At 47.4% G+C, this 15,487-nt stretch overlaps 1 protein-coding gene across 5 annotated transcripts in view; it reads left to right on the top strand.

Moving 5' to 3' along the window:
* Positions 1-7,001, top strand: part of LOC124046699 (metabotropic glutamate receptor 1-like) — a 44,566-nt gene extending 37,565 nt beyond the window's left edge. For 4 of the 5 annotated variants that reach the window (XM_046367392.1, XM_046367394.1, XM_046367393.1 and 1 more), the window contains 3 exons: positions 2,153-2,541; positions 3,050-3,576; positions 4,393-7,001. In XM_046367392.1, the coding sequence (XP_046223348.1) occupies positions 2,153-2,541; positions 3,050-3,576; positions 4,393-5,380 (1,904 nt within the window). In that variant the 3' untranslated portion in view covers positions 5,381-7,001. The remainder of the gene's footprint in view (positions 1-2,152; positions 2,542-3,049; positions 3,577-4,392) is intronic. The other variant, XM_046367395.1, reaches the window with a different exon arrangement.
* Positions 7,002-15,487: the final 8,486 nt, after the last annotated feature.

The following is a 15,487-nucleotide window of genomic DNA, read 5'->3' as shown; positions in this document are numbered from 1 at the left end:
GAACAAACGAAAGGGTACAGAACAGTGCCATCATGCTGTTGGTTTTGTTAGGAGGGTATGCTGTGTGGTCCTTCTGTAGCTCAGTTGGTAGAGCATGGCGCTTGTAACGCCAGGGTAGTGGGTTCGATCCCCGGGACCACCCATACGTAGAATGTATGCACACATGACTGTAAGTCGCTTTGGATAAAAGCGTCTGCTAAATGGCATATATTATTATTATTATACTGTTTGGTTTCAGCTTTTCTTGTCTTTGTAGAGGTGCCTTCAGCAACATATACACAGCTAAGGAGGGCCAAAATACACCTGGTTACAGTACATCAGAGGATTCTATGACATATATTATCTTCTACCATTGTATTTATCTTGTGTATTATTACCTGAAATTATAGTAGGCCTACAGCGTATTGGCTATTTGCAGTATTTAGATGGAGTTCCTTGCTCACGTGTTTCGCTCTGCGTTTCTGTTCAGCTGTATAATAGCATAATATTTTTGAGATCAGAGCAGATATCTTATTCACAGGGGAAGCTCCATTCCCCCAGGGGTATTACGCCCTTATTTTGACGTTCAGTTCCCTTAAACCTTCACAGGACAACACTTCATTTCAACACAACAGAGTTTATTCATCCATAATGGTTAGTAGCAGCACTATATCACCCACCTGTCCTATACTGCTGTCCTAAGGTGTCCCCATGGCTCCAGAGCACCATTACTCATGTTTAACGTGTTGCAGACAGCCCTACTCCCCCCTCCTGCCACTGCTGCTTACCCGTTCTACTTTCAAACGGCTTTCAAGCCCTTCAGACGAGCTCCTTTAAATTCATTCACATTTCTTACTTTTACGCCAGAGGCATTAGACATTAAACGACAACACTATCCCCGAAAAGAATTGTCAACAACTTTGTGAAAATAAATGTTTTGTTTAGATAGCAATTATTTGAACTATCATAACACAAACTACTTAATGACCTTTATGTGATTATTTTGCATTTGCAGTTTGATGTCGATATAAAATTGGTCAAATGTTTGGCATCAGTTAGGTTTGTCTGTGAACAGACGCCATTGTGATGTTGGATGGACTGGTGATACGTTGCAGTGATTTAATGAGTCCTGCTACAGTCCTGTCCTTTCCCCTTCCCTCCCATGGTTATGCTCTGTACTCCAGCCTGTCTCTTCCTCCCCTCCCCATGACTAGCTGTTCTGCGCACTAGCCCTCCCTAAGTAGAGAAAAGGGGTTTATTTATAGTTGAGCTAAAAACCTACTTTAATTCTTGGTGTGTTTTCAAACTGGAGACAGCGGTCACACAGGCTTTTTGGTGGTTGATTTGGTGAAAGTAAAATTCTATAGGCTACCCATGTTTAATTAATATTATTTTGGGCAGCATTCTGGGCAACATGGGCAGCATTCATTCTGGGCAACTGGGCAGCATTCATTCTGGGCAACATGGGCAGCATTCATTCTGGGCAACATGGGCAGCATTCATTCTGGGCAACATGGGCAGCATTCATTCTGAGCAACTGGGCAGCATTCATTCTGGGCAACATGGGCAGCATTCATTCTGGGCAACATGGGCAGCATTCATTCTGGGCAACATGGGCAGCATTCATTCTGGGCAGCATGGGCAGCATTCATTCTGGGCAACTGGGCAGCATTCATTCTGGGCAACTGGGCAGCATTCATTCTGGGCAGCATGGGCAGCATTCATTCTGGGCAACTGGGCAGCATTCATTCTGGGCAGCATGGGCAGCATTCATTCTGGGCAGCATGGGCAGCATTCATTCTGGGCAGCATGGGCAGCATTCATTCTGGGCAGCATGGGCAGCATTCATTCTGGGCAGCATGGGCAGCATTCATTCTGGGCAGCATGGGCAGCATTCATTCTGGGCAGCTGGGCAGCATTCTAATTTCGACCCACTATTGGTTTCTACCTTTGTGATTTTGGGTCATTTTCCTAATATTGAATTATTAAGAAGTGTCAGGTAAGACATACTATGAAAGATATTGGACTAGGGCCTAGGTTAAATCAACCAATCAACTCATCAACGAATCAACCCAGTAGCCTATTACATTAGAGCCTTTTTCCTTTGTTTCTAGTGAAACATCTTCAGAGCAAGGTCTCACACATTTTCTCTTTATCTGTGTCTTCTCCCCAGGTTGTGAGCCCATCACTTTGCGGTACCTGGAGTGGGGGAACCCGGAGTCCATCGTCCAGGTGGTGTTTGCCTGTCTGGGCATCCTAGTCACCTCCTTCGTCACTTTCATCTTCGTCCTGTTCCGAGACACGCCCGTGGTCAAGTCCTCCAGCCGTGAGCTCTGCTACATCATCCTGGCCGGCATCTTCCTGGGCTACATCTGCCCCTTTACCCTGATCGCCCGGCCCACCGTGGTCTCCTGCTACCTGCAGCGCCTCCTAGTGGGCCTCTCGGCCGCCATGTGCTACTCAGCGTTAGTCACCAAGACCAACCGCATCGCACGTATCCTGGCAGGCAGCAAGAAGAAGATCTGTACCAGGAAGCCGCGTTTTATGAGCGCCTGGGCCCAGGTGATTATATAGACTTATTCCTTAGTCTCTTTTTTTGTATTAATCTGTTTGGTTTTGATTTTGGATGCGTTCGAAATGACACCACATTCCATAAACAGTGCACTACTTTTGACCAAGGCCTTCTCAGGGCTCTAGGGCCTTCTCAGAGCTCTGGTGAATTCTCATGGCTCTAGGACATGCTCAGGGCTCTAGGGCCTTCTCAGGGCTCTAGGGCATGCTCAGGGCTCTAGGGCCTTCTCAGGGCTCTAGGGCATGCTCAGGGCTCTAGGGCCTTCTCAGGTCTCTAGGGCATGCTCAGGGCTCTAGGGCATGCTCAGGGCTCTAGGGCCTTCTCAGGGCTCTAGTGCATGCTCAGGGCTCTAGTGCATGCTCAAGGCTCTAGGGCCTTCTCAGGGCTCTGGTCAAAAGTAGAGTACTACAAGGAATATAATGTTATTTCAGACGCATCATTTTTTTTGTCTGAAAAACGGCATATAAAACCTGTCTTCTTCTTATTTTGTATAATCAGCTGGTGATCGCTGGCCTCCTAGTCAGTGTCCAGCTTACCCTGGAGGTTACTCTGATCATCCTGGAGCCGCCCATGCCCGTCAAGTCCTACCCCAGCATCAGGGAGGTGTACCTCATCTGCAACACCAGTACACTGGGCATGGTGGCGCCCCTGGGCTACAACGGCCTGCTCATCCTGAGCTGCACCTACTACGCCTTCAAGACGCGCAACGTCCCGGCCAACTTCAACGAGGCCAAGTACATCGCCTTCACCATGTACACCACCTGTATCATCTGGCTGGCGTTTGTCCCCATCTACTTCGGCTCCAACTATAAGATCATCACCACGTCGTTCTCTGTGAGCCTGAGCGTCACCGTGGCGTTGGGCTGTATGTTCTCGCCCAAGATGTACATCATCCTCGCCAAGCCGGAGCGTAACGTGCGCAGCGCTTTCACCACCTCGGATGCCGTGCGCATGCACGTGGGCGACGGCACTTGCCGGAGCAACAGCCTGCTCAACATGTTCAAACGGAAGAAGAACTCTGAGAAGTAGGTTGATGTAATCCTGGGTCCATATTCACAAAGAGTATCAGAGTAGGAGTGTTGATTTAGGATCAGTTTAGCCTTTTAGATCATAATGAATAGGATTACACGGACAGGTGGGACCTGATCCTAGATCAGAATTCGTACTCTGAGACGCTTTGAGAGTACAGACCTTTCTCCTGAGGTACCAATGGGATGCTGATTTTGTCTTACAGTAATTAACTCTCAGATTCTTTATCCCACATGGCACCCTATACCCTATGTAGGTTAGTTCTCTACTTTTGACCAGGCCCCAAAGGTATTGCACTATGTAAGGAATATGGTGCCATTTGGGACACAGAGAGAGTATATTATGCCAGATCCAGGTCAAATGTTCAATTAAAAAACACCTTAACATTAAATCTGTTGCTGAATATAATGAAAACCAGCATACCCATGAGTACTATCAGGATACACTGTACCACACCATAATGATTTATAGTACATTGGAAATACATTAATCTGAATAGATAAATAAAGATATACAGTCCTCAGTAAGGTATAGTTCAACCCAAAACGTCACCATCAACATAGAATTGATCTGATTTTAACGTTCATTTAAAAAACGTTTTAACGTTTTAACGTTCATTTAAAAAACGTTTTAACGTTCATTTAAAAAACGTTTTAACGTTCGTTTAAAAAACGTTTTAACGTTCATTTAAAAAACGTTTTAACGTTCGTTTAAAAAAAATGTATTTTTACATGAACCAGAAATGCTGTTGTTGTCTTCACTTTTCTGAGTTCCTGTGAAAGAGCTAACAGCCATCTTTATTCTGTTTATAGTTCTAATGGAAAGTCTGTGTCATGGTCTGAACCAGGTGCAAGACATCATCCTCCAAAAGGGGAGCACAATTGGCACAGACTGTCTGTGCACGTGAAGAGACAGGAAGCAGGATGCTCCAATCAGATGGCTGTCATCAGACCCTTAACTAACACCTACCATAACACAGGCAGCAGCATGGCCATGGAGTTCTCTGACCTCAGCACCAAAACTCTGTACAACGTAGCCGAGGAGGACGAGTGCGACCTAGTCAGATACAACCCTCCCCTTAGTCCCCACATGATGGCCCACGGGCAGATAATGCCCTCCATCGGTGGGCCGATGAAAGAGGTGGATGAGGTGGTTGAATATTATCCCCCTGTTGAGCACATGCCCCTGCCACAGAGCAGAGTGATCCCCCAACAGAGGGTCATCACAGACCACCTACTGTTACAGTACAACAGTGATTTCATCATCCCTGAGCTCAATGATATGGACATGATCAGTCTGCCCGGCCCTGGCCCTATGGCTGGTGGGGGCGCTGGTGGTTTTGGGGGCCGGTCTGGGAGCAGTCATGGCAGGCCTGTGTACCACCAGGCTCATCTCATCCAGCAGCATGCAATCCTGCCCCTGCAACTAGAACTTGGCCCCTTTGATGACGAGGAACCCAACTCCACCCTAGAGATAGAAGAGGAGGAGGAGATTGAGGAGGAGATTGAGGAGATTGAGGAGGAGGAGGTAGAGGTGGAGGAGGAACAGTTTGGCCTCCTCCATGGATACATGTATGACAACGGCCTGATTCATGAAGAAGAAGAGGACGACGTTGTTCAGATCAAATCAGCCATGGAGGATTCTATGGCCCTGATGCCCCCCTCCCCATTCCGTGATACAGCGAGCATGGGGAGCCCTTTCCACAACACCTCACCCGTGTCCGAGTCCATATTGTGCACCCCTCCGAACTACGCCTCTGTCATTTTGAAGGACTATAAAGAAAGCTCCTCAACTCTGTAAACGAGTACTGTAGATATAGTAGAATAATATAAAGCCATTTTGTAGCTGATGACTTGTAGCATATTGTTTGTGTTCCATTTAATGACCAGTAAGAAATGGCAACAATGTCTTGAATAAGTTATTGAGTGGCTGACTGGACAATATTGGTTGACTCATGAAATCTATGAGTGAAAGTGTTTGTGTTTACATGGACAAAAGTGAGCAAAAACACTGAAGGCACACTTTTAAAAAGGTATTTTTGTTGTATATTAAATATCATGGAGAAAAGACTGAAAGATTTAACCATCGCAAAATGCATTTCCATGTTTATGCAAGAGATGAAAAGCATCGAACTTGCTCTAGGCTTTGTGCTTATTAGGAAAACAAAAAGATAAGATAGTCCTACCTATTGAAGTCATTTATGTAGAAGTTATTCAGGGTACAATACAGTGTACATTTCAGCATCATCAGGTATTACAATAATGATTGTGTTTGTTGCTTGTTTTCATAAAGGCAAACTTCCACCGCTTGAAATTAGATGGTTTATCAATTATAATGCTACCAGACTATCCCACCTGTAGTTCACACAAATATGTGTATAAATGATATATGCGCTGTGTAGGCCTGTGTTTACCAATAGAACAATAACCTGTAAATGTAAAATATTCTAGATGAATGTGTTTTGTTGTTTTGCTCATATCAAGTGTGTATTTATTCTGAAAAAAGAACAAAGATTATTTCCGCCTCTGTTCTCATCAGATAACGTCAGAATGAACTTATGATACTGATTCAATAACTACTGTAAGAATGTCGCAAACAAAACCAGAATGATTTTCAAGTGCCATGTATCCTGTATGCTTCCATTTACACAATATATATATTTTTTTATGTCTCTCATTTCAATTGCAAGTTTGTATATTTTATAAACAGCCCTCTAAACCCATACTTGCAACAGTTTCTATTTAAGCAATAAGGCCAGAGGGGGTGTGGTATGTGGCCAATATACCACGGCTAAGGGCTGTTCTTACACACAACGCAACAGCCCTTAGCCGTGGTATATTGGCCATATACCACAAACCCCTGAGGAGCCTTATTGCTATTATCAACTGGTTACCAACCTAATTAGAAGAGTAAAAATACATGTTTTGTCATACCTGTGGTATACGGTCTGATATATCACAGCTTTCAGCCAATCAGCATTCAGGACTCAAACCATCCAGTTTAGAATATAATATGATTGCCAAAAATGTAATATAATGTCAATTGAATGTCATTTGATCGTCATTGGTTTTGTGAATGAACTGTATGTAGTATCCATCCTATTTTGGTAACGATTCAGATTAGTTTACTAAAGGCATTACGATGTAAAGTTTATTTAACAATTTATAAATGTGTTGTTTATTGTGACAGTTGGGTTTGTACAACATTATTCTTACTTTTCACAATTGTTAAGATCTCACTATATACAATGTAATAAACAATGGGTATTATCATCAGTAATATGAATAGGCTGTTTGATAGAAATGGCTTCATAGAGTTGAATAGGTTTTCTGTTTAAAACATGTAATTAATATAGCAGTGCAGAACAAAGTCATTGTCCTTTAGATTCTGAAAGATATATGTTTTGTTAGAATAAATACAATTTAAATAAAAAGCATGTGTACGGAGTCATTCATTCATGACGCCTGTCTGTATTGGTCACATGCAGCAAAAATAAAGTAGAGGCATTCTCTGGTTTATATCACGACATGCACAGAGTATACATTTAAAGTGGTAATTGGAGAGCGAGGAGTTGGGAAAACCAGCTTCGTCTCGCGTTACGTCCACATGCGTTTCAAGGAACGGAGTTAACTTCGCATTGAAAACGACTGAATGGGACGATGAGACCGTGGTGAGACTTTAGCTTTGGGACGTAAAGAAAGCAGGTTTATAGGACACACAGCTGAAATATTATCAACGGATGTTTCCAGTTTTTTTCTCAGTCATAAAACAATTATCCCTAGAAAGAGCAATAAGATTATCGAACCAACTCAATAAAGCCTATTAGAGTGAATATTCAAGAGCACATATATTTCACTGTGGAGTTGGTTGACAATATGATAATCTTCACAGTTCTGTGTTTCTCTGCTTGGGATAAATGAAATGAAATGTTATTGGTCACATATACATATTTAGCAGATGTTATTGCGGGTGTAGCAAAATGCTTGTGTTCCTGACTCCAACAGTGCAGTAGTGTCTAACAATTCACACAAGTCTAAAAGTAAAATAATGGAACGAACATCTGATAATCATGTGTATGTGACCAATACAATTTGATTTGATTTGTCTGTTTGGGTGGGTCATTTCAGATTGTCAGTGAGCTGAGGAACTTGAAGCTTTTCACGTTCTCTGCTATGGTCCCATCGATGTGGATAGGTGCATGCTCCCTCTGCTGTCTCCTGACATTGGATCACACTCTGGTGTTGTAGCGTTCTCCTGGTCAGGTTTACTAGGTTATCTCCCCATGGATTGTAGACAAACATTAAGCTTTCCAAGTTGTACAGCCAGATTAATATGTATGTAGGGAACAGCTTTCCAATCAAAGTTAAGAAGGATTTAAGAAAGCAAAGCAGATAACAACCTGTATCGTAATGTCCCAAAAGACACCCTATTCTCTTGATAGTGCACTGCTTTTCACCAGGTCTATAGGGACACACTGTGTTTTTCTCTACTCCTGAAGGTTAGGAGTGGATTAGGAACATGTCCAGAGTGCACTACAAGGAGGCCATGGGGGCGTTCATAGTCTTTGACGTGACGAAGATGGAGACATTAGAGACTGCCACACAGTGGAAGCATGACCTAGATAGCAAAGTGAGACCCCTATCCACAGTGGAAGCCCCTATCCTTGCTGTCCAAGTGTGACCAGAAAGAGGAGAACAAGGAGCTGTCTGCCCTGTCTAACAACTACTGTGAAGAAGGCTTTCTGGGGTGGTTTGACACATCAGCAAAGGTGAGGGAGATATCAGTTACGGAAGGAAGTCACCTGATGTTAATTGTTTAACTTTAACACGGTAACAATGTACTCATAAAGGTTTACGGTGTGTGCACATTCACTTTAACGTTCATACTATAGTTGGCTGTCAGCGCAACCACCATTTGGCCTCACTCTGTTAGTAAAAGCTCACTTCACTCTCATTAAAGGTTTGGGGACTAATGGATTTTTGTAATTTAACGAAAAACTGATACAAATCTGATACTGACTCTGACTAAAAGGGGTTACGTTTCAACATTCTTAAATATATACTCTGCCGGTCAAAAGTTTGGGGTCACAAATGTCCTTGTTTTTGAAAGAAAAAAACATTTTTTGTCCATTATAATAACATCAAATTGATCAGAAATACAGTGTAGACATTGTTAATGTTGTAAGTGACTATTGTAGCTGGAAACGGCTGATTTTTAATGGAATATCTGCCTGCTACACAGTCTACTGGCTACAGCACCCCACTGTGACATACAGCCTGCTACACAGTCTACTGGCTATAGCACCCCACTGTGACATACAGCTTGCTACACAGTCTACTGGCTACAGCACCCCACTGTGACATACAGCCTGCTACACAGTCTACTGGCTATAGCACCCCACTGTGACATACAGCCTGCTACACAGTCTACTGGCTATAGCACCCCACTGTGACATACAGCTTGCTACACAGTCTACTGGCTACAGCACCCCGCTGTGACATACAGCCTGCTATACAGTCTACTGGCTATAGCACCCCACTGTGACATACAGCCTGCTACACAGTCTACTGGCTACAGCACCCCACTGTGACATACAGCCTGCTACACAGTCTACTGGCTACAGCACCCCACTGTGACATACAGCCTGCTACACAGTCTACTGGCTACAGCACCCCACTGTGACATACAGCCTGCTACACAGTCTGCTGGCTATAGCACCCCACTGTGACATACAGCCTGCTACACAGTCTACTGGCTACAGCACCCCGCTGTGACATACAGCTTGCTACACAGTCTACTGGCTACAGCACCCCACTGTGACATACAGCCTGCTACACAGTCTACTGGCTACAGTATCCCACTGTGACATACAGCCTGCTACACAGTCTACTGGCTACAGCACCCCACTAGGCAAGTCAGTTAAGAACAAATTCTTATTTACAATGACGGCCTAGGAACAGTGGGTTAACTGCCTGTTCAGGGGCAGAACGACAGATTTGTACCTTGTCAGCTCGGGGATTCGAACTTGCAACCTTTCGGTTACTAGTCCAACGCTCTAACCATGAGGCTACACTCACAGAACCGCACTGTGACATACAGCCTGCTATAGAGTCTACTGGCTACAGAACCGCACTGTGACATACAGCCTGCTATAGAGTTTGTTGGCTATAGCACCCCTTTGTGACATACAGGCTGCTATACAGTCTACTGGCTACAGAACCGCACTGTGACATACCGCCTGCTACATAGTCTACTGGCTATAGCACCCCACTGTGACATACAGCCTGCTACACAGTCTACTGGCTATAGCACCCCACTGTGACATACAGCCTGCTACACAGTCTACTGGCTATAGCACCCCACTGTGACATACAGCCTGCTACACAGTCTACTGGCTACACCCCACTGTCTACTCTACTGGCTATAGCACCCCACTGTGACACACAGCCTGCTACACAGTCTACTGGCTATAGCACCCCACTGTGACACACAGCCTGCTACACAGTCTACTGGCTATAGCACCCCACTGTGACATACAGCCTGCTACACAGTCTACTGGCTATAGCACCCCAATGTGACATACAGCCTGCTACACAGTCTACTGGCTATAACACCCCACTGTGACATACAGCCTGCTACACAGTCTACTGGCTACAGAACCGCACTGTGACATACAGCCTGCTATAGAGTTTGCTGGCTATAGCACCCCACTGTGACATACAGCCTGCTATAGAGTTTGCTGGCTATAGCACCCCACTGTGACATACAGCCTGCTACACAGTCTACTGGCTATAGCACCCCACTGTGACATACAGCCTGCTACACAGTCTACTGGCTATAGCACCCCACTGTGACATACAGCCTGCTACACAGTCTACTGGCTATAACACCCCACTGTGACATACAGCCTGCTATAGAGTCTACTGGCTACAGAACCGCACTGTGACATACAGCCTGCTATAGAGTTTGCTGGCTACAGTATCCCACTGTGACATACAGCCTGCTACACAGTCTACTGGCTACAGAACCGCACTGTGACATACAGCCTGCTACACAGTCTACTGGCTATAGCACCCCACTGTGACATACAGCCTGCTATAGAGTTTGCTGGCTACAGTATCCCACTGTGACATACAGCCTGCTATAGAGTTTGCTGGCTACAGTATCCCACTGTGACATACAGCCTGCTATAGAGTTTGCTGGCTACAGTATCCCACTGTGACATACAGCCTGCTACACAGTCTACTGGCTACAGAACCGCACTGTGACATACAGCCTGCTACACAGTCTACTGGCTATAGCACCCCACTGTGACATACAGCCTGCTATAGAGTTTGCTGGCTACAGTATCCCACTGTGACATACAGCCTGCTATAGAGTTTGCTGGCTACAGCACCCCACTGTGACATACAGCCTGCTACACAGTCTACTGGCTACAGAACCGCACTGTGACATACAGCCTGCTATAGAGTTTGCTCTCTATAGCACCCCACTGTGACATACAGCCTGCTACACAGTCTACTGGCTACAGCACCCCACTGTGACATACCATTTTTTTCTAAGAGTGTACTAGAATGTAACAAAAGGTTTCTTCAGCTATCCCCATAGGAGAACACATTTTGGTTCCACATAGAACCCCTTTGGGTTCCATGTAGAACCCTCCGTTGTAAGGGTTCCACATGGAACTCAGAAGGGTTCTACCTTGAACCAAAAAGGTTCTTCTACCTTTAACCAAAAAGGGTTCTTCAAAGAGTTATCCTATGGGGACAGCTGAAGAACCGTTTTAGGTTCTAGATAGTTCCTTTTTTTCTAAGTGTGTACAGTCTCCTGGCTATACAGCACACCACCATGAAAGGGCTTACTGAGACAATAGAAATATAATGAATAATGAATAGAATATTATTATATTTCTATGGCTGTGAAACTCACTTTTCACTAGAGGTGTCAAACTCATTCCATGGAGGGCCTAGTGTCTCCTGTTTTTTGCAAAGCTGTCAACGAGAGCCAGACCCGGTCCCCCGGTGCGAACACGGGGGCCTCACTGCAGTGCTGGTCAGCGCTCCTCTTCTGCCATACACTAGTTTGTTTTAATGATTCCTGGACGGCTCTCCAGGTGTCCTTTGAGCGCTGCACCCATTCCTCCACCGCAGGAGCTTCGGTCTGGCTCTGATGCCATGGAGCCAGGACCGGCTGGTAGCCCAACACGCACGGGAATGGTGACATGTTAGTAGAGGAATGGCGGAGGGAATTCTGAGCCACCTCCTCCCATGGGACGTACCTCGCCCATTCACCAGGCTGGTCCCGGCAATACAACTGCAGACACCTACCCACATCCTGGTTCACTGTCTCCACCTGCCCATTACTCTCAGGGTGAAAACCCGAGGTCAGGCTGATCGAGACCCCCAGCCGTTCCATGAACGCCCTCCAAACTCTGGACGTGAACTGGGGACCACGATCAGAAACGATGTCCTCAGGCACCCCGTAGTGCCGGGAGACGTGTGTAAACAGGGCGTCCGCAGTCTGTAGAGCCATAGGGAGACCGGGCAAAGGGAGGAGACGGCAGGGCTTAGAAAACCGACCCACAACGACCAGGATCGTGGTGTTTCCCTGAGACGGGGGAAGGTCGGTGAGAAAATTCACCGACAAATGCGACCATGGCCGTTGTGGAACGGGGAGGGGCTGTAACTTCCCTCTAGGCAGGTGTCGAGGAGCCTTGCTCTGAGCGCACACCGAGCAGGAGGAGACATAAAACCTCACGTCCTTGACCAAAGTGGGCCACCAGTACCTCTCCCTAAGACTCCGCACTGTCCACTCGATGCCAGGATGAACTGAAGAGGGTAGTGTATGGGCCCATCGAATCAACCGATCACGGACACCAAGTGGCACATACTGAACACCTGCTGGACACTGGGGAGGTGCAGGTTTGAACCGTAACGCCCGCTCGATCTCCGTGTCCACCTCCCATACCACCGGTGCTACCAGACATGAAGCTGGAAGGATGGGAGTCGGATCGATGGGCCGCTCCTCGGTGTCATATAGGCGGGACAGTGCGTTGGCATTCGTATTAAGGTAGCCTGGCCTATAGGAGATCGTAAAACGAAATCGGGTAAAAAACATGGTCCACCTGGCCTGACGCAGATTCAATCTCCGCGCTGCCCGGATATACTCGAGAACTCCCGGTCCCCCACGTCATAGTTCCACTCCGCCGGACCGAGCTTCCTCGAGAAGAAAGCTCAGGGGCGGAGCTTTGGTGGATGCGTCCACCTCCACTATGAACGCCAAAGAGAGGTCCGGTTGAGCCAGCACGGGAGCGTCGGCAAACAGCTCCTTCAGGTGACTGAATGCTTTGCCCGCCTCTGCTGACCAGCGCAAGCGCGCCGGCCCCCCTTCAGCAGTGAAGTAATGGGAGCAGCCACCTGACCAAAACCCTGGATAAACCTCCGGATAAACCCTAAAAACCGCTGCACCTCCTTTACCGTGGTCAGAGTCGGCCAATTACACACGGCTGTAATGCGGTCACACTCCATCACCACCCCAGAGGTGGAAATGCGATAACCCAGGAAGGAAACAGCATGTTTAGAGAACACACATTTCTCAGCCCATATGGCATGACGAGGTACTCATAATGGCCAGATGTGGTACTAAACTCAGTCTTCCACTCATCTCCCTCCCGGATACACACCAAATTATACGCACTCCTAAGGTCCAGTTTTGTGAAGAAACGCGCCCCGTGAAATGATTCCACCGCAGTGGCGATGAGAGGTAACTAAACCCCACTGTGATTGAATTTAGACCTCTATAATCAATGCACGGACGCAAGACCTCCCTCCTTTTTCTTCATAGAAAATAAGCTCGAGGAGACGGGTGATGTGGAGAGCCGAATGTACCCCGGTCCCAGAGATTTAGTGACATATGTCTCCATAGCCACTGTCTCCTCCTGGGACAACGGATACACGTGACTCCTGGGAAGTGCAGCATTTACCAGGAGGTTTATTGCGCAATCCCCTCGTCGATGAGGTGGTAATTGGGTCGCCCTCTTCTTACAGAAGGCAATAGCCAAATCGGCATTTTCAGAGGGAATGCGCACAGTGGAAACCTGGTCTGGACTCTCCACCGTCGTCGCACCGATGGAAACTCCTATGCACCTACCTGAACACTCCCTTGACCACCCTCGGAGAGCCCCCTGCCTCCATGAAATCTCAGGATTGTGAATAGTCAGCCAGGGAATCCCCAGCACCACTGGAAATGCAGGTGAATCAATAAGGAAGAGACTAATCCGCTCCTTATGATCCCCCTGCGTTACCATGTCCCCGACCAGCCCTGACCCTAATGGTCGGCTATTTAGTCAGTGCACGGGGAAATGTTGGTCTAACGACACCAGCGGAATCCCTAGCTTTAACGCGAGCCCACGATCCATAAAGTTCCCAGCTGAGCCTGAATCGACTAGCGCCTTATGCTGTAGAGAGGGAGAAAACTAATAAAACTAACAAATTAGTAGGAACATATGACCAACAGGGAGCTCTGGGTGAGTCTGGTGCTGACTCACCTGGGGTGAACGAGGAGTGCTCTGCCTGCCATCCCGACTCCCAGACGAGCTCCTCCAGCACCGATCGGCAGTGTGTCCTCTCCCAGCACACCTGGTGCAGGAGGAGCCTCCTCCTCCGGTCCCCCTCGATGGGGCCCCTCCTAACTCCATGGGAATTGGAGCAGGAGGGCCTGGAGGTGGAACCAATAAGGCCTGTTCTGGACGCCTGCGGGCAGCCAGCAGGTTGTCTAGTCGGATGGACATGTCAATAAGTTCTTGAGGGAGAAGGTGGCGTCCCGACAAGCTAGCTCCAAGCGGACGTCCTCCTGGAGGCTACAGTGATAGTGGTCCATCAGGGCCCTGTCGTTCCACCCCGCCCCAGCGGCCAAGGTCCAGAACTCCAACGCAAAGTCCTGCGCACTCCTCGTCTCCTGTTGCAGGTGAAACAGCCGTTCACCCGGGTGAACTTGGAGTAGTGATCCCTCGCCGAGTCTGGGCCATTCCACACTGCGTTGGCCCACTCCAGGGCTCGACGCACCAGACAGGAGACGAGGACGCTCACGCTCTCCTCCCCCGAGGGAGTCGGACGAATGGTATCCAGGTACAGCTCCAGCTGTAGTAAGAACCCCTGGCACCCAGCCGACATTCCATCGTTCTCCCTGGGGAGCACCAGACGCAGAGCACCGGATCCGGTACCCTAGCAAGGAGACGGACTGTTGGAAGAACAGACATTTCTCAGCCTTGACATACTGGTTATGCTCCAACAGTCGACCAAGCACCCTCCACACCAGGGACACATGCTCGGCGCGTGTAGCGGAGTATATCAGGATGTCATCAATATACACCACTACACCCTGCCAGTGCAGGTCCCTGAAAATCTTGTCTACAAAGGACTGGAAGACCCGTACGGCATGACGTGGTACTCATAGTGCCCTGAGGTGGTACTGAACGCCGTCTTCCACTCGTCTCCCTCTTGGATATGCACCAGGGTGTAAGCGCTCCTGAGATCCAATTTGGTGAAGAAGCTCGCCCCGTGCATTGACTCAATCGCACTGGCTATGAGAGGTAGCGGGTAACTGTACCTAACTGTATCTGGTTGATACCTCGATAGTCAATACACAGGCGCAGAACTGCATACTTCTTCTTCACAAAATAGAAACTTGAGGAGGCAGGTGAAGTGGAGGGCCGAATGTATCCCTGCCCCAGGGATTTGGAGACATATGTTTCTATAGCCACCGTCTCCTCCTGTGACAGGGGATACACATGACTCCTGGGAAGTGCTGCATCTACCAGGAGAATTATCGCACAATCCCCCCGTCGATGGGGTGGTAATTGAGTCGTCCTCTTCTTACAGAAGGAGAGAGCCAAATCGGCATATTCAG

This window comes from Oncorhynchus gorbuscha, linkage group LG10 (genome assembly GCF_021184085.1).
Source record: "Oncorhynchus gorbuscha isolate QuinsamMale2020 ecotype Even-year linkage group LG10, OgorEven_v1.0, whole genome shotgun sequence".
In the NCBI taxonomy this organism is placed as follows: Eukaryota; Metazoa; Chordata; class Actinopteri; order Salmoniformes; family Salmonidae; genus Oncorhynchus; species Oncorhynchus gorbuscha.
This window is presented reverse-complemented; position numbering and strand designations above follow the sequence as displayed.